The sequence below is a fragment of the Capra hircus genome, chromosome 21, assembly GCF_001704415.2.
Source record: "Capra hircus breed San Clemente chromosome 21, ASM170441v1, whole genome shotgun sequence".
Taxonomy (NCBI): domain Eukaryota; kingdom Metazoa; phylum Chordata; class Mammalia; order Artiodactyla; family Bovidae; genus Capra; species Capra hircus.
Window position 1 is genome coordinate 55,996,561 of NC_030828.1, and position 24,490 is coordinate 56,021,050.

At 38.8% G+C, this 24,490-nt stretch overlaps 1 protein-coding gene across 3 annotated transcripts in view; it reads right to left on the reverse strand.

The window, feature by feature from the left end:
* The window catches only part of TC2N (tandem C2 domains, nuclear), a 45,516-nt gene extending 25,525 nt beyond the window's left edge, over positions 1–19,991 (reverse strand). Inside the window, exons 1-3 of one of the 3 annotated variants that reach the window (XM_018066464.1) lie at positions 19,901–19,991; positions 6,998–7,120; positions 5,149–5,382 (exon numbers count right to left, since the gene is read on the reverse strand). In XM_018066464.1, the coding sequence (XP_017921953.1) occupies positions 5,149–5,382; positions 6,998–7,064 (301 nt within the window). In that variant the 5' untranslated portion in view covers positions 7,065–7,120; positions 19,901–19,991. The other 2 variants (XM_018066465.1, XM_013973205.2) reach the window with 2 other exon arrangements.

Here is a 24,490-nt window from a genome sequence, read left to right on the forward strand (position 1 = left end):
TAAGTGTCTTTTAATTTCATGGCTGCAGTCACCATCTGCAGTGATTTTGGAGCCCCCCAAAATAAAGTCTGACACTGTTTCCACTGTTTCCCCGTCTATTTCCCATGAAGTGATGGGACCAGATGCCATGATCTTTGTTTTCTGAATGTTGAGTTTTAAGCCTACTTTTTCACTCTCTTCTTTTACTTTCATCAAGAGGCTTTTTAGTTCCTCTTCACTTTCTGCCATAAGGGTGGTGTCATCTGCATATCTGAGGTTATTGATATTTCTCCCAGCCATCTTGATTCCAGCTTGTGCTTCTTCCAGTCCAGCATTTCTCATGATGTACTCTGCATATAAGTTAAATAAGCAGGATGACAATACACAGCCTTGACGTACTTCTTTTCCTATTTGGAACCAGTCTGTTGTTCCATGTCCAGTAATAATTGTTGCTTCCTGACCTGCATATAGGCTTCTCAAGAGGCAGGTCAGGTGGTCTGGTATTCCCATCTCTTTCAGAATTTTCCATAGTTTATTGTGATCCACACAGTCAAAAGCTTTGGCATAGTCAATAAAGCAGAAATAGATGTTTTTCTGGAACTCTCTTTCTTTTTCCATGATCCAGCGGATGTTGGCAATTTGATCTCTGGTTCCTCTGCCTTTTCTAAAACCAGCTTGAACATCTGGAAGTTCATGGCTCACGTATTGCTGAAGCTTGGCTTGGAGAATTTTGAGCATTACTTTACTAGCGTGTGAGATGAGTGCAATTGTGTGGTAGTTTGAGCATTCTTTGGCATTGCCTTTCTTAGGGATTGGAATGAAAACGGACCTTTTCCAGTCCTGTGGCCACTGCTGAGTTTTCCAAATTTGCTGGCATATTGAGTGCAGCACTTTCACAGAATCATCTTCCAGGATTTGAAATAGCTGACTGGAATTCCATCACCTCCACTAGCTTTGTTCGTAGTGATGCTTTCTAAGGCCCACTTGACTTCACATCCCAGGATGTCTGGCTCTAGGTGAGTGATCACACCATCGTGATTATCTGGGTCATGAAGATCTTTTTTGTACAGTTCTTCTGTGTATTCTTGCCACCTCTTCTTAATACCTTCTGCTTCTGTTAGGTCCATACCATCTTGTCCTTTATCGAGCCCATCTTTGCATGAAATGTTCCCTTGGTATCTCTAATTTTCTTGAAGAGATCTCTAGTCTTTCCCATTGTGTTGTTTTCCTCTATTTCTTTGCATTGATCACTGAGGAAGGCTTTCTTATCTCTTCTTGCTATTCTTTGGAACTCTGCATTCAGATGCTTATATCTTTCCTTTTCTCCTTTGCTTTTCGCTTCTCTTCTTTTCACAGCTATTTGTAAGGCCTCCCCAGACAGCCATTTTGCTTTTTTGCATTTTTTTTCCACGGGGATGGTCTTGATCCCTGTCTCCTATACAGTGTCACGAACCTCTGTCCATAGTTCATCAGGCACTCTATCTATCAGATCTAGTCCCTTAAATCTATTTCTCACTTTCACTGTATAATCATAACGGATCTGATATAGGTCATACCTGAATGGTCTAGTGGTTTTCCCTACTTTCTTCAATTTAAGTCTGAATTTGGCAATAAGGAGTTCATGATCTGGGCCAGTCAGCTCCTGGTCTTGTTTTTGCTGACTGTATAGAGCTTCTCCATCTTTAGCTGCGAAGAATATAATCAATCTGATTTTGGGTTGATCATGTGGTGATGTCCATGTGTAGAGCCTTCTCTTGTGTTGTTAGAAGAGGGTGTTTGCTATGACCAGTGCATTCTCTTGGCAGAACTCTGTTAGCCTTTGCCCTGCTTCATTCTGCACTCCAAGGCCAAATTTGTCTGTTACTCCAGGTGTTTCTTGACTTCCTACTTTTGCATTCCAGTCCCCTATAATGAAAAGGACATCTTTTTTGGGTGTTAGTTCTAAAAGGTCTTGTAGGTCTTCATAGAACTGTTCAACTTCAGCTTCTTCAGCGTTACTGGTTGGGGCACAGGCTTGGATTACCATGATATTGAATGGTTTGCTTTGGAAACGAACAGAGATCATTCTGTCATTTTTGAGACTGCATCCAAGTACTGCATTTCGGACTCTTTTGTTGACCATGATGGCTACTCCATTTCTTCTAAGGGATTCCTGCCCACAGTAGTAGGTATAATGGTCATCTGAGTTAAATTCACCCATTCCAATCCATTTTAGTTGATTGATTCCTAGTATGTCAACATTCACTCTTGCCATCTCCTGTTTGACCACTACCAATTTGCCTTGATTCATGGACCTAACATTCCAGGTTCCTATGCAATATCGCTCTTTACAGCATCAGACCTTAAGTCGCTTCAGTTGTGTCCAAATCTTTGTGACCCTATGGACTGTAGCCCGCCAGGTTCCTCTGCCCATGGGATTCTCCAGGCAAGAATACTGGAGTGGGTCGCTATGCCCCCCTCCAGGGGATTTTCCCAACCTAGGGATCAAACCTGCATCTCTTAGGTCACCTGTATTAGGCAGGCAGGTTCTTGACCGCTACCACCACCTGAGAAGTCCAACTCTCCTGTAGATAACTATAATAACCAATCAAAACAAACAAACAAAATACCCTGAAGGTACTAGAGAGTGAAAAAAAAGTAGTAAGGATTCTAAACAGCACTTTAGGACAAAGGGGAATGGCCACCTGTTTTTAATGACTTTTAGCCTTTGTGCAGGCCAAAATTGACACCGTATCGGGGGAGGCAAATAAAATTCCAGGAGAAAATCCAGTGTTTCTGGCCTGAAGAACATAGAGCAGAGTACAGAGCAACCACAGCTGCTAGAAATAAGGTGGGAATCTTGGAAAGGAGAAAACCCCAAATTCTGTGACTAAAAGTCTGCTCAAATATCTGGCTGATCCCTGAACCACACATGTGTGATACAGGCTCCCAATAAAGATTAAAAAAAGAAAAATACTAAGCTCAGATAGCAGCTGCCACCAAAGGCACAGAATCTGCCACACAGTACAACCAGGTTAATTAACTGCTAAAGTTAAGGAAGGAGGAAGGAAAGGACGAGAGGAGGAAGGGAAGGAAGGGGGAAAAAACTGTCAAGAGTAATAAAACAGATTCCAGAGTCTCCACAACATGACATCCAATGTCCAGAATACAATCCAAAATCACTCCACATACAAAGAAATGGGACTCATTCTCAAAAAAGGACAATCCACAGAATCCAAATCTGGAAGACCCAGATGTTAGAATAGTACACAAAGATGTTAAAACTCAAAGAAATAAAAGAAAATAGGTTTATGATTACTTGGGGTGGGGGCAGAAACCACAGAAAAATAGAAACTATGAAAAGAAGAATCAAATGTAAATATTACAACTGGAAAATATATCTAAAATTAAAAACTCACTGGATGGGCTTAATGGCTGAATGGAAATAATGGAGCAGAGACAGTGAACTTGAAAATAGGTCAATATTACCAAAACTTAAGAATACAGAGGAGATGCATATGGCGTCACCTGGAACTTGAACAGCTGCATGAGGCTATCAGAGAAAATGGCCGAGAACAAACTAAGAGGGCAGAAGTCCAGGAACATTCCAAACAGCCAGCCAAAAAAGCTTTAAGGTTAAAAATAAAGCAAAACCAGCTACCACTAATCTTAACAAGATAAACACTGTGAATGATGAAAAAGCTAATAGAGTGAATAAACCTTTTGGAGATATACAAAAGGAACTTGCTCACTTCTGAAAAGGCTTTTCACTTGAACCTCTGCAGAAATAGCTGATTGCTCAGTAGTGTCATGAAAGCAAACAAGCTACTGTTGATGAAACTATAAGATTAGTGGTTCAGTTGTAATACACTGATGATGCATCAAATTGCCCCAAAAGAACAACAAATTAAATGTTTTACATTTAAAAAAAAAGAAGAATAGAGAGGAGGAAAAAAATGGGGGAAAAAAAGAAGTTTCATAGACAAATAAGACAATATCACAGGGTCCAACATATGTGTAATTGGTATCCCATAAGAAGAGAGAAAGGATGGGGCAGAAAAAGTACTTAGAGAAATACTATAGATCTTGACAGGAGGTTGGATCACACTGGTACATACATTTGTCAAAACTCAACAAACATATACTTACAACTTGGGCAGTTCATTTTGTTTAAAGTTTATGTCGAAAGAAGGAAACTATAATAACTGAACTCTAGTAAATGATATATATACTTAAATATTTAGAGAGAAGTGTACTGATGTCTACAATTTACTCTGAAATGCATTCTCCCCCTACCTTCAAAAGAATTACTAATGGTTAAGGAAATGGATAGATATGTGATAAAGTATATATAATAAAATTGTTAATGATAGAATCTATATGGTAGATATACAGGCATTCATCATTAAGTTCTTTCAATGTTTAAAAATTTCCATAATAAAATTTTTAGGGAAATAAACCATTGTGACTGTTTCAATGAACTAAAACAAGCTATTTCTAAAATACAAGTTACATGTTGCTTCCTTTTATCTTCCTTAGTCCATTGGCCTCTAGAATATCAGCCAAAATTCAACCAATGAATCTACCTCATTCAAGTGGCTGTTTAGACTGGGAAGCATTTTTAGACTGAGAAATATAATAATGAAAAAGAAGGGAAGGGAGAAATACTACTTCATTGATTCCTTATTTCTCTTTACACTAAAACTTAGAAAATAATATTTCCTATATTTATTGACCAAAACCAGAATAATTTCTCTATTTTTTCTTTCTAAATGTGTGAAGGATAACTGACATATTACAATTATATTACTCCTTTAAACAAGAATGCTAGAGTGGGTTGTCATACCCTCCTCCAGAGGATCTTCCCGACCCAAGGATCAAACCCCCATCTCCTGCATTGTCAGGTGGGTTCTTTACCACTAGTGCCACCTTCAAAGCCCTAAAAAAGGCCAATTCTACACACAAATGTGTTGACTAGTGTCAGATATCATAATGGGACTTTTCAAAAACACTGTGCACTGAATTCCTCTACAGAAGCAAGACATTAAAAAAAAAAGAAATGTCAAATTTGTACACAAAGATATTTTATATCTTCATATATATACATATAAAAGAGCAAATTAAATAACAGCAATAACAACATTTAAATGCTGCATGTTGATTTTTAAATCCTGCCATTTTATTGTTTACCTTCTAGTTCTTCCAACTGTGAAGGAGTTCCTTGCGTCCTGGGCTGAATATAAGATAACTTAAACCTGGGCACCACAAATGGTACTTCTTTGCCATCAGATGGTAACTTGGAAAGTAAATAATCCTCAGTACAGCCAACCTGAGGCTTTACAGAAACAGAAGTCAATGGGGGTATAGAGATAGTAGTATTTTGACTATGTGATACTGCCACTTTAAAGTCTCTTTCCACAGATACTGCATAGAAAAGAAGAGAAAAGAAAAGAGAAAAATTATAAACAAGCATGGAGATTTATGCATATAATAATCTAAACCTAATATGCCTTGGTACTTATTTAACCATTTTAAAAGAAACTGTTGACACATAAACTACTTTTGGGTCTTATCAAGCACTCTGGAATCTACATTAATTCTGCCTAGCCAATATTTGAGAAGTTAATTTACTACTACCAAAGTGTATTAACTTATCATAATGGTAAAAGCAGTTTCTAAAGAATCTCATTTCCAAAAAAGAGTTCATAGATGGAAAACAGATTAATTTTGTAGTTAATTTCACAGTGCTTTCAAATAAATATTAACCTAGTCATTTAAATAAAATATTGTCAATAAAACAATTCTTATTGTTAATATTAACAGTTAATTTCAACCTTAAATACCAAAAGCTACTTTGAAAAGAAGCTAAAGGTCTCCATGTCTACAAAAAAAATCTTTACTAAATCACAAAATAAAATTTACTTTGACCCTAGTATAATATCAACTCCCCTGTGCTAGCTTCTGTGACCTCTTTTGTTTATTACTTAGAAAGATTTGTGATTCCTAGGCTGTGTGACTTAGGATGAGGAAGTAAGAAACATCTAGAGCTAATCTTTATGTATAATTAATACTGTCTATAGACAGAATGAAAGCACAACTACTACTCTGTTGGAATTTATGAGATGTTTTATTGAGAAAAAGAAGCCTTCATATTCAAATATACTAGGAAGCTATGCTTTAGACTAAGAAATACAAGAAAGAACCAAGAAAAATAAAGTTCCAGTCATAACCTTGAAGGGTTGAGAAAACCCATGCAATAGCAAGGGAACTCTCTCTGCAGGAGCCCTTGATAAGTGTGGCTCTTGATAAAGTTACAGGTTTCTTCTCTGTTGGTCATTCATTCATCCATGGAAGGCACATTTTAAAGCATTGTTCATAAATTGGAAACTGTCTGTATTTAAGTTAAAACATTTGCCAGAGTATAGTGAAAGTGAAAGTGAAGTCACTCAGTCATGTCCGACTCTTTGCGACCCAGTGGACTGTAGCCTTTGAGACCCCGTGGACTGTAGCCGACCAGGCTCTTCCGACCATGGGATTCTCCAGGCAAGAATAGTGGAGTGGGTTGCCATTTCCTTCTCCAGGGTAGCTTCCCAACCCAGGGATCAAACCCAGGTCTCCCACATTGGAGGCAGACGCTTTAACCTCTGAGCCACCAGGGAAGCCCTTTGCCAGAGTATGTTATTCCCCAAATACTTCTCTTCCTACTTTTGCTCACACTATTTCATCCACCTGTAACACACATGTCTAATCCTCACTTTCTCTTACTTCCTTCTTCCCACTTGGCTTGCTAAAATCCTCTTCAAACTTCCGTACCACAGGCCATCTTCTTGTGGTAATGTCCTAGAATCTCTCCTATGTTGAACACATCTTTCTCTCCCCTATGCTCCAAGGTACTTTCATACCTAGCTAGTGTGCCTCACATTTATGTGTCTGACCACCTCGTGAAGTTAAAAAATATGTCTCATTTACATTTATATCACAAAATGCCACAAATAAAGACATGAAATAAATGCTGAAATTAAAAAGAAGCAAAACTCACAGTCATGTTTTTCTGTTCCACCGTAGAAACATCCTCTGCAGCAACTCTTTATAAATTCTGTTGCCATTACATTAAATCTCCAATATCCAGCAAAAGATACAAACTTCCGATTTTAATATTAATCTGTTGGAAGAACAGAATACAAGTTAACATGATCATGTATAATGTCACTAGGTATCATTAAATAAATTATATTATCTGTCTTTCTAAAGCATTATGAGGGCTCCAAAGCAAAAAAACATTGTTTACAGGAAGATACATTTTTTTGTTCCTTTATGTAATTCTATATAACTTAGGTTCCTTCTAAGTTATTAAAATAACATGCTTAAAAATTGAACAATTTTTGAACTAATTGAACAATCTCAATGTTAAATCTGGAAAAAAATTCCACTCTCAATTTTCTCTTTCAGCTGATATATCTAAATCAATGTCCAAATAAAATTTGTAAGAATATATGGCATTCATAAAAAGTGTGAGAAAAATTTCACTTCTTCCAAATCAATTCTGTTGGTAATCCAAAGGTCCTATGAGGGCCAATAAACAAACAACTTCATACTTTATAAGTTAGTTTAATGCAGAGAAGTACACTAACAGAAAAATCTATCTTAAACATACACTAACACATATTCTCCCTCTCTCTCACACACCCACACACACCCCCACACACACACACACACACATACATGTGTGCCAACTAAACCACAAATAAGATCTACTGGAAATAAAGAGAGTCTGCTTTAAATTTACCAGAAACATAAAATGGTATACAAAGCCAATTGCCCACCTTGGCTTCAATGACTTTGTTCCAAATGCATTCTCCTCATTTACGCCTACTTAAACCAAAATTTTTCATGGGAAATTTCAAATGTATACAACAGGAGACAAAATAGTATAACAAAACACCTACCACCTGGACTAAACAATGACCAGTTCAGTTCAGTTCAGTTGTTCAGTCGTGTCCGACTCTTTGTGACCCCATGAACCACAGCATACCAGGCCTCCCTGTCCATCACCAACTCCCAGAGTTCACCCAAACCCATGTTCTTTGAGTCAGTGATGCCATCCACCCATCTCATCCTCTGTCATCCCCTTCTCCTCCTGCCCTCAATCTTTCCCAGCATCAGGGTCTTTTCAAATGAGTCAGCTTTTCGCATCAGGTGGCCAAAGTATTGGAGTTTCAGCTTCACCATCAGCTTGTGGCAAATCTTAATTCATCTCACTGTTCATTATCTTTTGTCCATCTTTCTATTTAATTACCAGTCCTTTTCCTCCTCAGTTTTAGAGGATAAATATTTGAAAGACTAATGCAACATCCATAATGTAAGTGGTAAACATTCTTCCAGTTTGTCATTGTCTTTTCAATTTGATGATGGTGTTTTCTGCTATGCAAAAAACAGGAGTGGGAGTGTGTATGTGTATATATAAACAAGCATATATACAAACATACATACATATACGAGTGTGTGAATACTGTACATCCCAGTAGTGTGTGAATGGGATCCAACCCTATCTTCTCTCAATTGACTATCCTACTATCACAAACACCACTTATTAAAAATTCCATATTTTCTACACTGATTTTAAGATGGTGCTTTTATTACACACTAAATTTCCACATGCCATTGGGCTTGGGTTTTATAGTTTGTATTCAATTGATTTGTATTCCTGAACCAATACCACATTTTAAAAATTACGGAACTTCCCTTGTGGTCCAGTGGTTAAGAATCTGCCTTCCAATGCAGGGAATGCAGGTTCGATCCCTGGTCGGGGAACTAAGATCCCACATCTTGTGAGGCAACTAAGCCCATGTGCCGCAATTACTGAGTCCATGTGCCCTAAAGCCCATGCTCTGCGACAAGAAAAGCCCTCAGCTGCAACTAGAGAAAGCCTGCATGCCACAACAAAGACCCGGCAGAGCCAAAAAAAAATTATAATGGCTTATGTTTCAATATCCAGTAGAGCTAGCCTTCCATTCTTACTGGTCTTCAATTTCAAAATTTTCCTAGCTATGCTTGCTTGTCTGTTCTTACAAATAAACTTTATAATTAGTCCAGACCTAGGAATAAAAAGTCTGATATTTTTATTGAGATTATGTTGCATTTATATATTATTTTAGAAAAAAACTGACATCTTTAAGATGTAGAGTCTTCTGATTTAAAATGACTGTTCAAGTTTATGTTTGTATCTTTGGGAGTTTTTTATAGTTTTCCTCATAAATTTTGAACTTCTATTAAGTGTATGCCCATAAAATTTATTTGGCTAAATGGCACTTTTCCTTCCATTATATCTTGTAATTTATTATTATTTTTTAATTTATACATTTTTTCAAAGGCCCTTCTCAGTCTCAGTTTAGAGGATGTATTCCCTGACTTGCCATATCATACTAATTTTTCTCATCTTTAAATATCTAGTGAATTTTTTTTTAAGTTTTACATTTTTCATGACATTTCATGACAACTGTTCTATCTCCCTGCTAGAATAAAACCTTTCCAGAAACAATATTGCACTCACTTTTCTACTTAACACTCAGAACCTTGTATGATGCTGGGAATACAGCAGGAACTCAGCAAATATGTAGTTGACAGACAATGAAATAATGTATAATAACTAGGTTATAAAAATTGGGTTGGGAAGATCCCTTTGAGGAGGAAATGGCAACCCACTCCAGTATTCTTGCCTGGAGAATTCCATGGACAGGGAAGCCTGGCAGGTTACAGTCTGCGGGGTCACAAAGAGTCGGACAAGACTGAGTGACTAACACTATATAAAAACTTCTAACATGCTCATCAAACCATATTTCTGGACTTGTCAACTTACAAGTACTTTATATTAATTATGAGGGGAATGTGAGGGGACTGGTTAAAAATGATTACTGCTTCTGGGGGAAGAGTTTTCAAAGTTTACACGGCCTTGAACCATCCAAAATGAACTGGAGATGAGAGAGGGATTCTTATATAAATAAGAATAATGGAGCTAGAGTTTGTTATGACAGACTACTGGAGAGCAGAGAAGTGTACACAGAAAGAAGCACAAACATCAGTGGAAGGTCCTACTTAAGTATTCAGGGTAGTACTGATCAGAGCATGCATATAGAGAAGCTACACAAGACTAAAGGAAGACCACCAGAAAATGTTACAAAGACCAGAACAACCTTTACTAAGGTCAGTAATAATGCCTGTCCCCACCAACCAAACTGGAAAAACCTCGCACAGAATACTGAATAGAGGACTCAGAGAGACTTGCCTTAGTGGTGGGGAATAAATAGCCCTACATTAAAGACTAGTCTGACCTAACAAATCTTAACAGCAAGTCTCAAAAGAATCAAACTATTTCTAAGAAATTTAACTATGTCCCAAAGCAGAAAATAATTATAGAAATCAAAATATATATATCACACAAGGTAAAATTTACAATCTCTGGTAGCAACCAATAAAAAATGGCCAGACATACAAAGTAAGGGAAAAAATTAATGTAGAGAAAAATCCATCAATTGGAACCAATACAGAAATGAACAGTTAAGGACCTCAAAACAGTTATAAGTGATTCTATATGTGAAAAAGTTAAGTAGAAACGTGGAAGAATAAAAAAAAAAAAAAGACACAAACCAACTTCTAAAGAGGAAAACTATAATGTTTGAGATGGAAAAAATACTGATGGCATTAATACAGCAGATTAGATACTGCAAAAGAAACAATAAGCACAGCAATGAGACCCCAAATGAAATACAAAGAAGAAAAAAAAGAATAAAAACAAAATGAAAAGCATATCTCAGACCCATGAAACAATTTCAAGAAACCTAATATACATGTATTGAAATTCATGACAGTAATGGGGAGGCAGAAAAAAAATTTTTAAGAAATAATACTAAAATTTTCCAAATATGACACATACAAAGCTCAGGTCTAAGAAACTCAACAAACACTAAGCTTAGAAACTATGAAGGAAATTATGCCAAGGCACATCATATTAAAATGGCTCATACATCCAGTACAAAACATTTTTAAAACTACTACAACTCAATAATAAAAAGAAAAGTAACCCATTTTAAAAAGGATTTGGACAGACACATCTCCACAAAAAATATACAAATGGCCAAAAAAGTACAATAAAAACACGTTCAACACCATAATTCATTAAGGAAATGAAAGTTAAACTACAATGAGATAATAGTACACACTTGTTAGAAATAATGAAATTGCAAAGACTGACCGTTCCAAGCATGTGGAACAAATAGAACTCTCATTTTCAACTGGTGGGACTATAAAATGGTTTGGCAGTTTAAGTTAAACATATAGCTACCATATGATCCAGACATTTCTTTCCTAGGTATTTAATCATAAAAAAAGAAATTTTATATCCATACAAAGACTGATACATTAGTGTTCACAGAAGCTCTATTTGAATAGCCAAAACATAGAAATTATCAAATATCCATCAACAAATGCATAAACAATTGGGTATACCTGAATAACTAACCTGTGGATTGGTGTCTTTCCACCTGTACTGGTAGACTTTCCAGTACTAAATTCTCATTCATTATCTCTTTAAATATGGTTTTTGCCCATTCTCTATTTCTTTTCTTTCAGGAACTCCATTCACTAAACTTTCTTAACTTCTCGTTCTGATTATTCTAATTTTCATGTATCTTAATCTCTTTCATATCTTCCATTTCTGTATCTTTGAGCTGTATTCTGAATGATTTACTCTGATCTATATTCCAGTTCATTCATTCTCTCCTGGGATTTGCCTAATTGCCTAATCTGTGGTTAAACTTAACAAATGAGTTTTGAGTTTTTATTACTGCATTTTTCATTAATAGAAATTACATTCAGTTCCTTTTTTAACCAGTTTGGTACCTTTTCAGATTCCTGCTCCCTGCATATATTTTCAATTGTGACTTTTATTTACTTAAACAGAAGTATCTGTGAAGATGGCGGAGGAATAGGACGGGGAGACCACTTTCTCCCCCACAAATTCATAGAAAGAACATTTAAACACTGAGTAAATTCCACAAAACAACTTCTGAATGCCAGCAGAGGATATCAGGAGCCCAGAAAAGCAGCCCATTGTCTTTGAAAGGAGGTAGGAAAAAATATTTAAAAATACTTAAATAGAGCTCATCATGGTTAGTTTAATAATCAAGAATTAGTAATTAGAATACATAAGCATTTGCAAGTTTTCCTCTAATTGTCCACTGTTTTTGCTGATTCTTGCTCAGGTTGTCTTATTTCCACTTGGTTATCTTTTACAGATTATCCATTGACCTCAAAACTTAACTGGTAGAACTTTTTTAAGCCAAAGACAAAAGTATACTCCTACAGAGAATCTGCATTTGTATATCATATCATTTTAAATTCATGCCTTGACATATAACTTGATTTTAAAATGAGCAAAGGATGTGAACAGATATTTCTCAAAAAAAAAAAAAAGAAAAGAAAAATACAGCTAATAAACACATGGAAAGGTGCTCAACACCATCAGTTATTAGGGAAATGCAAATCAAAACCTCAATGAGATACCACTTCACACACACTAAGATAGCTATAGTCAAAAAGACAGAAAAGTAAGCGTTGGTGAGGATGTGGAGAAACTAGAACCCTCATACGTTGTTGGTAGGTGTAGCTGCTTTGGAAAACAGTTTGGCAGTTCCTCAAAACAAATACAGAATTACCATATGACCCAGCAATTCATACTTGTAGGTAAGTGGAGAATGAAAATATATTTCCTATGAGAATGGAAAACACATTTCCATAAAAAAAATTGTATGCAAATATTTGTAAGGGCCAAGAAGTGGATATGACCACCAACCAAGGAATGGGAAAACAAAGTGTGGTATTATCCATACAATGGAATATCAGTCAGCCGTTAAAAAGAATAAAGTACTGATTTACAGTAAACATGAATAATCCTTGAAACAAGTATGCTAAGTGAAATAAAACACAAAAGGCATGTTATATGATTTCATTCATATCAAATGCCCAGAGTAAGCAAATCACAGAGACAAAAGTAGATTAGAAGTTGCCAAGAGTTGAGCGTAAAGAAGGATATGTTGAACGACTATTAATGGTATAAGGTTTTTTTCTGGGGGTAATAAAAGTGGTCTGGAATTAAGACACTGATGATGGTTGTACAACTTTGCGGATATAGGAAAACCCACTGAATTATACACTCTTAAGGGTGAATTTTATGTCATATATATATCTGTAAAGAAAAAAGATTTTAAAAATTTATATATTGAAATATTTTTAGACCACCAAAGTGATGTGTACTTCCCCCATGATCTGGTAGTTTTGACTGCTCAAGGACAGGTTTTTTTCCCACTTCTGTTTCACTTGGCATCGAGACAACTTTCCTTGTAGATCCCTAAAGGAAGTTTCATCCTTTCCATGACATCACAGACCTTTGGGATCCCAGAATTATGGGCAGAAGTCTCTTGTTGGCTAACCGTGAATGAGCCCTGGACTTATTTCTAACTATGCCTCAAACCCTACAAATCTACCAAATTCTTATTCAAATCTAATCAAATTCCCCCAGTTTAGAAAATACCCTCAAAGTAAATAAAGTTCAAGGGCTCCTACAGTCTTAGATTTCCAGCTTTCTCTTAGATTTTGGCATATAACATCCTAAGTACCTTAAAAAAAATTTTTTTTAATACAGCTATTCTAGCTATTTTCAGTGTGAAGGTTTTTCCAAATGCCTTAACTATATTCCAAAAGTGAAAATCCAATATTTACTTTTCAAGTTAAAGTTAACTCCAGTGAGTTAGGACAGGATTTGCAAAAACTAAAGACAGCCTAATATAATCCACAATAAAGTAGCTTCGGAAGTACTTGTGACCTTGGGTGACTATAGCAGATATTTAAGACTTAAATAACATATTTCTATATACTCTGATGAAAAGTTTACTTTAGAAAAACCATTAAACATTAATTTGAGTCCTAAAAGAAGCATGGGTAGGTGACTTGTCTTTTAGGTATGGAGGCTCTTTATATAACTAAGTAAAATTAAGATTGCAGCAAGGATACACAAAGAGACCAATAAAAGGATAGCGCAGAAACATGTGAACATATGTATGGAAAGTTGACATATGACACTTATAGATTATTGAAAGGAAAAACAGAATATTCAATAAACAATGCTGGGAAGAGCAGATTACCTGTATGGGAAAAAAATGAAACTGGATTCCTACTTCACACCACACAAAAATTAATTTCACATGGACTAAGGACACAACTATGAAAGGCAACATTTTAAAGCTTTTAGAAGAAAACATCAGACTGTATCTTTATGATCTCAGGGAAAGGAAAGATTTGTTAAACAAGATGTCAAAAGAGCAAACCATAAGGAAAAGCTTGACATATTCAACGATGTTAAACTACAAAATGAATGTCTCTGTCAAAAACCACTATAAAGAAAGTAAAAGACAAGCGGCTGCTGCTGCTAAGTCACTTCAGTCGTGTCCAACTCTGTGCGACCCCATAGATGGCAGCCCACCAGGCTCTGCCGTCCCTGGGATTCTCCAGGCAAGAACACTGGAGTGGGTTGCCATTTCCTTCTCCAATGCATGAAAGTGAAAAGTGAAAGTGAAGTCGCTCAGTCGTGTCCGACTCTTCGCGACCCCATGGACTGCAGCCTACCAGGCTCCTCCATCCATGGGATTTGCCAGGCAAAAGTACTGGAGTGGGGTGCCATCGCCTTCTCCGAAAAGACAAGCTACTTACTAGAAAAAAGATATTTGCCACAAGCATAACTGATAAGGGATTAGTATCCAGAAAATGTATATATATACGCCAGAAATCAACTTTTAAAAGACAAAAAATTAAAAACAGGCAAAAAACACAGTCATCCCATACATCCATAATTAAGGAAATGTAAATTAAACCCCACCATTTCTCACCTACCAGATGGTTGAAAAGAAAAAATTCAGATTATTACAAATGTACAAATGTCTCAAATGTTGTTGAGAAAGGGAACAAAGTGAATACTTAACACATTGCTTGTGAGAGTATGAACTGTTATAAAGCAATTCAGTATTATCTAGCAAATCTGAAGATCCACAACTCTACTCTGAGGCAAAAAAGCACAGGAAATTCTTACACATGTACACAGAGAAACATGAATAGGTACAGTAATAACAAAATAGCTTTTAATGGCAAAAAGCAAAATCAGATTTTAATATGAAGACTGAAAACACCCTAAATATTCATCAACAGGAGGATGGATAAACAGTTGTAAATTCATACAGTGGTGTGCTATGCAGCAAAAAAAGGAAATGAACTATAACACAACATAGATAACTCTCATAAACACAATTTTGTGCTCTCCCGAAACATGAAACTGAACAGTGCATTACTTATGAATACCTACTTATGTAGTAAAACTAAAAAATTCAAGGAGCATAGCAAAAGACATGATCAAGAAAAAAGATACAATTATGGTTAAAAAAATATGTATTAGTCTGTAGCATGATATAGGTACAGGGCATCTATTTTATCTGTAGTCTCTAAACCTGTAGATGTATCAAAAGTACTGTTTTGCACACATGAAATAATTTTCATTTAAAAACTAAGCAAGCACATGGCTGTGGTATAAATTATGAAAATATAGAAAACTATATGAAGAAAATAAAAATTAACAATAACCCTATAATCCTAAGATAACTACAATACTTAAATAAACATACTTAAATAATGTGTTTTCTTCATCCCCCCTAGAGTGGAAGCACGGAGTCCTAGCCAGTGTATCACCAGGGAATTCCCATTTTACTATTTTTACTTTTTTTTTTTTCAACAGTTTTATTGAGGTACTGACTTAAGTGAATTGTACAATTACATCAGTCAGACATATGTATAAAGAAGCGGAAACATCTTTACACTCAAGAAAATGAACATGAATACATTCATGGGACAGGGAAGCCTGGCAGGGTCCCAAAGAGTTGAACATAACTGAGCAACTGAACTGAACTGACTGATGAATAAATTCGCCATCCCTGAAAGTTACCCCCTTAACATCCATCCCCTTTTTCCTTTCCTTGCTGCTCCCTACCCTCAGGTAACCACTGATCTGTTTTCTATTATTTTAGTTTGTCGTTTCTAGAGTTTTGTCAGGTGTAGTTTGGGTGTAACTTATTCATATGCTTCACTTTAGTAGATACTGCCATCAATTTACACTTCTACCCGCAGAGTACAAGTTGTTCTACATACTTATCAAAACTTGTTTGCCTTTTCCATTTTTAGCCATTTTTTCATATCCTAAGAAAAATACACATAAAATTATTGCCTGAACAAAAAAATTAAACTCTCAATGAAGACTGAAGTTAAACTCAGAAATTTTCATCTAAGAGCATTTTCCCTTAAATGCACAATAATAACTGAAGCAAAGGCCCAAATTGGTCTATGACTCATGAATTCTGATTCAGCCAAAATGTCTGATACCTATATAAGATTTTTAGAAGAGTCATTGAGATACACACTAGAAAAATCACATAACTTAAAAGTTATTGCTCACTCAGTCGTGTCTATTAGTGACCCCATGGACTGTAGCACGCCAGGCTTCCCTGTCCGTCATCATTTCCCAGAGCTTGCTCAAACTCATGTCCATTGAGTCGGTGATGCCATTCAACCATCTCATTCTCTGTTGTCCCCTTCTCCTGCCTTCAATCTTTCCCAGGATCTGGGTCTTTTCTAACAAGTCAGCTCTTCACATCAGGTGGCCAAAGTATTTGAGGCTCAGCTTCAGAATCAGTCCTTCCAATGAATAGTCAGGATGGATTTCCTTTATACTATTCAGGGGGTTCTCAAGGCAAGAATGCTAAAGTGGTTCCAAGGAACAAGGGACTCTCAAGAGTCTTCTCTAACACCACAGTTCAAAAGCAACAATTCTTTGGCGCTCAGCCTTCTTTATGGTCCAACTCTCACATCCATATATGACTACTGGAAAAACCATAGCTTTGACTATATGAATCTTTGTTGGCAAAGTAATATCTCTGCTTTTTTTTAATATGCTAAGTTGGGAGCACCTAAATACTAGAACTCAGGTGAAATGCAATTCAACAGTTTGTTAAAGTGTGACATTAACACTGACAACATCTGAACTCAACAGATCAAAATACCACTAAAATAGTGTTCATAATTTGAATTGGGGGGGTTAAATACTTTCTATTCAATATGCTCAGATACTTGCTCTCAGCTACTACTTAACCAGCAGACAGGAACCATGCTGGGTGATGCTCTTTAATATAAATGTATCCTATTAGCCTTATATTCTTTCCAATCTGACCATAAACTCCCCTATACTCTACTACCCTATCACTTCTTCAAGTCTTTGTGTCTCAAAATAAGGATTCTACAATCACTATCTTTATTTCTTCATCTTCTATTTACTCCTCAAAGTCATTCAAATTTGGCTTCCATCCTTATCTTTTTATTGGGTTGGCCAAAAAGGTTCTTTAGGTTTTTCTGTAAGATACGGAAAATCTCAAATATTTTGGCCAACCCAATATTTAAACTATGCTTGTTGAGTTCAACGACAGCCTTCTAACTACCAAAACCAACAGGTAATTTATCAGTTCCTATCTTCCTGATTCCTCTATCTCATTTGACTCTAAAATAGATTTCTATCCTTTATTAAAACTCTTCCCTCTCCTGGCTTCTATGACACTGCTAACTGTTAAGTCACTTCAGTCATGTCCGACTCTGTGTGACCCCATCCATAGACAGCAGCCCACCAGGCTCCCCCATCCCTGGGATTCTCCAGGCAAGAACACTGGAGTGGGTTGCCATTTCCTTCTCCAATGCATGAAAGTGAAAAGTAAAAGGGAAGTCGCTCAGTCATGTCCGACTCTTCGTGACCCCATGGACCACAGCCTACCAGGCTCCTCTGTCCATAGGATTTTCCAGGCAAAAGTACTGGAGTGGGGTGCCATCGCCTTCTCCTATGACACTACTGTCTGTCAATTTGCTTCCTTCTTTCCTGAACTTGCCTCCTTGGTCTCCTTGGCTGTCTCTACCCATCACTTAAGTACTGGTATTTTCCATCCTTGGTCTTCCTCTTTTTTTTCTTAATTCTACTTACTTGAATCATTTCTTCCACTCTCACAAGATTAAGTATCACAAATCCATGGGTGGTTTCCAACATTCACAACTCTGATCCTGATTTTACAAAACCCCAGTACCAATATACCTAACTGCCAACTAGACAGCTCTGCCAAAGGTCCTACAAAAATCACAAGCTCATTTTGTCTCAACCTGAATTAGTCCCTCAATTTGTTAGTTTTATTTGTGAATACACAATTGTAATTCAAGTGGAGCCAATAAAATACAAGAGGAACTTAAAATTTTTGTTTCTTGAAGAGTTTTTTTAAAAAGAGCAAATTTTTATGAAGGCTTTTTCCTCCACACTCGAAGTCATTAGCAAAAGCTACAAAATACATGATAAAATATCTCAAATCCCAGTTCTCAAAGGCAATCATATTAATATTTTCTTCCAGAAAGAGCAATTTTTAACCTTGAGAAAGTCACATATTAAAATATTGAACTGGTAAGTACGGAGTGTTGTTACTGTTAACTCTTAATATTTCCAGGCTGCTTATAACAGTATTAATCAGGGAAAACACCTCTATCAAACAGCCTACTTGGAGGAAGAATCAGTATATTTTAGAAATGAAAGCAATTCTTTTACATGCTGTATTTTAAAGCAGCGGTCCCGAACTTTTTGGCACTTTTTGGAATCAGTGACCAATTTGGTGGAAGATAATTTTTCCACGGAGGTGGTGTGTGTGGAGGGAGGCGGGGCGGGGCGCCAGGGGGGTGCCCGGGATGGTTTTGGAATTATTTAAGCATATTACATTTATTGTGCACTTTATTTCTATTATTATTACATCAGCTAGACCTCAGATCATCGGGCATTAATCTCAAAGGTGGGGGGACCCCTGTTTTAAAGGAATCAATCAGCGTTTTTTGTCTTGGCATTTATCGTACCTAAACCTACCATCTGTGTGCCATACAGCCACGATTCATGTGTAGTATTTTCTTGATTTAAAGAAAACCATAGTAAAGAAACAAGAAGAAAAAAAACTGGAGGAGACAGAAGCCAAATCTAAAATCTGCTGCTGTTGCTGCTGCTGCTAAGTCGCTTCAGTCGTGTCCGACTAGCTAGGTAGATAATTCATATTTTCCAAAATTCAAAGCAAAGTGATATTTACCACCCCTCCGCGGATTCAAAAAGTTTCAGAAACATCACAGATAGAAACAATTCTCTAACCAGTTCTCATCAGTTTCTCCAGGTAAAAAGCCTTCTCTTTCCTCTTAACCCTGAGGCCGCCCCAGCCCTCCCTAGCCCCTGCTCCCAGAGCCTGTCGTCGGAAGCGCGCCCCAAGGGCACGGAGTGGGGCGCGCGGCCGGCTCCACCAGGGCTGGGGTCTCCCCTCTGTCCGGCCCGGGGGTCCCAACGAGGAGACCCGTGAACCCAGCGGACCCAGTGCTTCACAGAGCGAGTCCCTGCCCTCCAGGCCTCAGAGATCCCGGTTGTCGAGGAAATTTCCCTCAGGCCTGAGAAGAGTAGGCGTCGCTGAGGAGAATCAGGTACAGTCCCCTGAGCCCCGAAATAGTGCGACTTTTTTTTTTTTTTAAGTTAAAGGAGACCAAACCCTACAAAACAACTGCTCCACACAGCCTCCAGAGGCTGCGGGTGAGGGGGCTATTCAGCCGCCGGCGAGTCCCACCGGGTGGGCCCAGCAACGGCCGCTCGAAGCCACACAGCTTACCCGAGGAAGCGCCCGGGACCCCACACCTGAGCCCCCTGGCTCTCTCCCCCGCCGCGTCCCCGGGGTCTCCACGCTTCGCTCTCGGGGAGTCCCCGCTTCACACGCCACTGAGGCAGTGCCGCGCGGCCGTGGCCGGTTACCTGCTCGAGGTAGTGGGCGCTCTGGCGTCGCCGCCCGCGGGAACCGTGATTCGGGTCACCTCGCGCGGCCGCGCTCCGAGGCCCCTCCCCCGTCCCCTGAAGACCGCCCCGCCCTCTCTCCAGGTCCGCTCCGCCCCGCCCCCTCAGGTCCGCCCCACCCGACCCGAGGAGCGGCATGGGGCGTGGCCATCTGTCCCTGCACCTGAGCTCCAGGGCCCTGCTCCCTTGGCTCCTCCCCTCCTCGCCTCACCCAGCACAGCTCTCTGATGCACCCTCTAGAAGGGTCTAAGATGAAGCCAGGCCGGGTTTGGAGTGTGTTAAGGGATCAGAAGGGAGGTAAAAGACAGGGGTGTTTAGTGGGAATGCCACTCGCCTGATGCACCTCCCTGAATAGGGAAGGAAGGAGCAAATTCTCTTGCCAGAAGATACTTCTGCAAGTAGAGAAACTTCTTGGAAGCCAAGAAACTTTTGTTTGTGTTACTGGTGTTTAGTGTTTATATCCTATTTAAAGTCTTGAGAATCAGCTCACAACTCTTCACTTTTATGACTTTACGTTTCCTACTGCTTTACCTGGTGGCTCAGCGGTGAAGAATCCATCTGCAATACAGAAAATAGGGGTTCCATCCCTGGGTTGGAAAGATCCCCTGGAGAAGGAAGTGGCAACTCACTCCTGTATTCTTGCCTGGGAAATCTCATAGACAGAGAAGGCTAGCAGGCTACAGTCCATGGGGTTGCAAAGAGTCAGACACGACTGAGTATGCATACACTACTTTACCAGCAGCAGGTACCTTGGAAGGAATCCCAGAGGTATCCACTACTTGTCCTGCCCCATTCTATGCTGGAATCCCATGTGGCACACTTTGGCACAGTTGGCTGGCCCTTTTCTTTTTTGCCTTCCTTTCTGGGAATCTCTGTTCTTGGAAAGTTGTTGAATGAATTCCTAGATTATCTGTTGATGAATGGCTAAGTTTTGAGAGGCTGATGGATTGTAAATTGAAGTTCAGTTTAGTTCAGCTGCTCAGTTTTGTCTGACTCTTTGCGACCCGTGGACTGTAGCACACCAGGCTTTCCTGTCCATCACCAATTCCCAGAGCTTGCTCAAACTCATGTCCATTGAATCAGTAATGCCATCCAACCATCCCATCTTCTGTCATCTCCTTCTCCTCCTGCCTGCAATCTTTCCCAGCACCAGGGTCTTTTCCATTGAGTCAGTTCTTCACATCAGGTTGCCAAAGTATTGGAGTTTCAGCTTCAGCATCAGTCCTTTCAATGAATATTCAGGACTGATTTCCTTTAGGACTGACTGGTTGGATCTCCTTGCAGTCCAGTGACTTTCAAGAGTCTTCTCCAACACCACAGTTCAAAATCATTAAATAGAGGTAATCATTTTCTTTCTGGAGAGTAGTCTTTCTGAAAATGGATTCTGTTCATTTCCAGGATCTAGTTGCTAGAGTGGGAGTTAGGGTGGGGTGGGGGTGGGGAGGAGAATGCCTTGATCCTGAGAACAAATTAATCCTGGGGAAAGAGAGACTATAGCTTCTCTCCTTGAGTTGACAGGGTTTTCAAGGCCTAAGAACTGTGCTTTACTTTGTATCATCCTGTATTTCTCAAGTTTATTTGATTTGAGGGCTGGCAGAATATGCCACCCCAGAATATTGGGATACTTTGGCATAAAGATTATTTTGAGGCATCTGAGAATCAGCAGTTGGAAGAAGGGTACTCTGAACTTCCTTTTTCTTTCTGAAAGCAGGAAATGGAACTCCCAAGTGAACAATGTCCTCCCTATGCCATAAGGAAAGAAAAAGGCTTATCACCAGAGATGAGAGTCAAGGAAGGGGGAAGTCTACACAAAGAAACCTTTTTAAAGTAACCCTTATCTTTATATTCACTTCTGCACTATCAACTAACCTGGCTCAAGTCCCCTTCTTGCCCCCCCCCATTTTTGCTCCTTACTGCTCTGTGTCCAATTTAGTATATAACTAAGTGTTTGGCTCTAACTGCATCTTTGGGTCTTCATTTTCCTGTGGGTATGCCCATGAACATGTAAAAAAAAAAAATCAGTGTGCTTTGCTCCTGTTTCAGTTCAGTTCAGTTCAGTTCAGTCGCTCAGTCGTGTCCGACTCTTTGCGACCCCATGAATCGCAGCACACCAGGCCTCCCTGTCCATCACCGACTCTCGGAGTTCACTCAGAGTCGCGTCCATCTAGTCAGTGATGCCATCCAGCCATCTCATCCTTGATTGTCCCCTTCTCCTCCTGCCCCCAATCCCTCCTAGCATCACAGTCTTTTCCAATGAGTCAACTCTTCGTATGAGGTGGCCAAAGTATTGGACTTTCAGCTTTAGCATCATTCCTTCCAAAGAAATCCCAGGGTTGATCTCCTTCAGAATGGACTGGTTGCATCTCCTTGCAGTCCAAGGGACTCTCAAGAGTCTTCTCCAACACCACAGTTCAAAAGCATCAATTCTTTGGCGCTCAGCCTTCTTCACAGTCCGACTCTCACATCCATACATGACTACTGGAAAAACCATAGCCTTGACTAGACGGACCTTAGTCAGCAAAGTAATGTCTCTGCTTTTGAATATGCTATCTAGGTTGCTCATAACTTTTCTTCTAAGGAGTAAGCATGCTCCTGTTTATCTGTGTCAATTTAATTCTCAGTTCCAGGTAGAAACCCTAAGAGTGTAAAGTTTTTGCTTTCCCTCCAGACCACACAACTCTCTTCTTGAGAAATGCTGGTTAATATCCTGGGGCCTCAATGTCTCAGCAAACACACTTTGATAAACACTGCTTAAAAGCCCTGGAATATTCACTTCAGTAATTTTTCATTCTATTACAAATGTTTGCAGAGTTCTGTACTCTTTACACAAAGCTTTCATGTGAGTCATCTCATTTAAGCCTCACAACTGTGATATAACTGTTATTATCCTAGTTTTACAGCTGAAAATATTGAGGGTCAAACAAGCAGTAGTTACTCAAGTAGAGTCTAGATTGACTCTGGACTTCAGACTCTAAGGCTTTAAAAATATGTGTTATATAAAATGTGTAGGTAATGTGCTCTATTTAAGGATCAAATGATTCTGTATGTATGTGAAGTTACACTCACACACATTTACTTTCTCTCTCATTTGACCCTTAAGTAGAGCACTTCCTTGATTGGAAATCTCTGGATTCATGTGTTACTTTTCCAGGCCCAGGACCTTTACCTATCTTTTACTCCCTGCAGCACCTGACATCATAGTGTAGGGCACTTAAATGTGCTGGATGAACAAAGAGTGACTAGTCGGGACTTCCCTGATGGTCCAGTGCATTTCAGTTCATTCGCTCAGTCGTGTCCGACTCTCTGTGAGCCCATGGACTGCAGCATGTCAGGCTTCCCTGTCCATCATCAACTCCTGGAGCTTGGTCCAACTCATGCCCATTGAGTCAGTGATGCCATCCAACCATCTCCTCCTCTGTCATCCCCTTCTCCTCCTGCCTTCAGTCTTTCCCAGCATCAGGGTCTTTCCCAATGAGTCAGTTCTTTGCATCAGGTGGCCAAAGTAGTGGAGCTTCAACTTCAGCATCAGTCCTTCCAATGAATATTCAGGACTGATTTCCCTTAGTATTGACAGTTAAGAATTCACTCTGTAATGCAGGTGATGCTCCCACATGCCACAGAGCAACTAAGCCTGTGTACTACAACTGCTAAGACCATGTACCACAACTGCTGAAGCTCATGTGCCACAACTAGAGAGTCTGTGCGCTGCAAGAAAAGATCCTGTGCGAGGCAATGAAGAGCCTGTGTGCCTCAACTAAGACTGGATGCAGCCAAATAAATAAGCAAGCAATATAATACTTAAAAAAAAAAAGAGTGAATGGTAAATGAATGCACAATAGTCCCTCCTGAACTGGATGGGGTGCTTGGTTCCCTGATGAACAACCTTAGCAACCTCCTCACTGTTGCAGAAGTCCCCAGACAAGAGCTTCCCAAATTGCTCTTAATTTTCTTCCATCTAAAAAAGGCTTATTAGAAGAACTTACTCGGCTGACAGATATAGTTTGTTGAAAACAACAAAACCAGTTCCTTTGTTTTCTTTGAAATGTTCCCCCTTCCTGTTCCACTTTCAGAGGCAACGCTGCATTGATAATGTACAAATGGAGGATATGGTACACCTTTCTCTGTGACCTTGTGTTCCCTCTTCCCATAGAATGATGGTGTTTGCAACATTCTGAGTGGGGTTTTGTTTGTTTGTTTGTTTGTTTAGTGTTTGTTTTTTTAATGTTAAACATTAATGCTTTTAATGTTTAATGTCCTTTTATTTGAGGCAGATATAAGGAGAAATAGATTTAGGTTGACATGGATAACACAGCAGCCTAGACTTTGCTATGCATATTATTTCATTTGATAGAGACAAATCACTTAATCCCTGTCCTAATCCTCTTCATTCTTCCTTAATTTAGTGCAGTTTATAAATGCTTTATGACTCAGTCCAGCCCTACATTGCCAGTCTCCCCTAAAACTAACCCACCACACATTTTTGACCTTCTGAACTAATTGAAATTCCCCAAGTTGCCAATTTGCACTACTGTTCTCTTTACTTCCATTTTA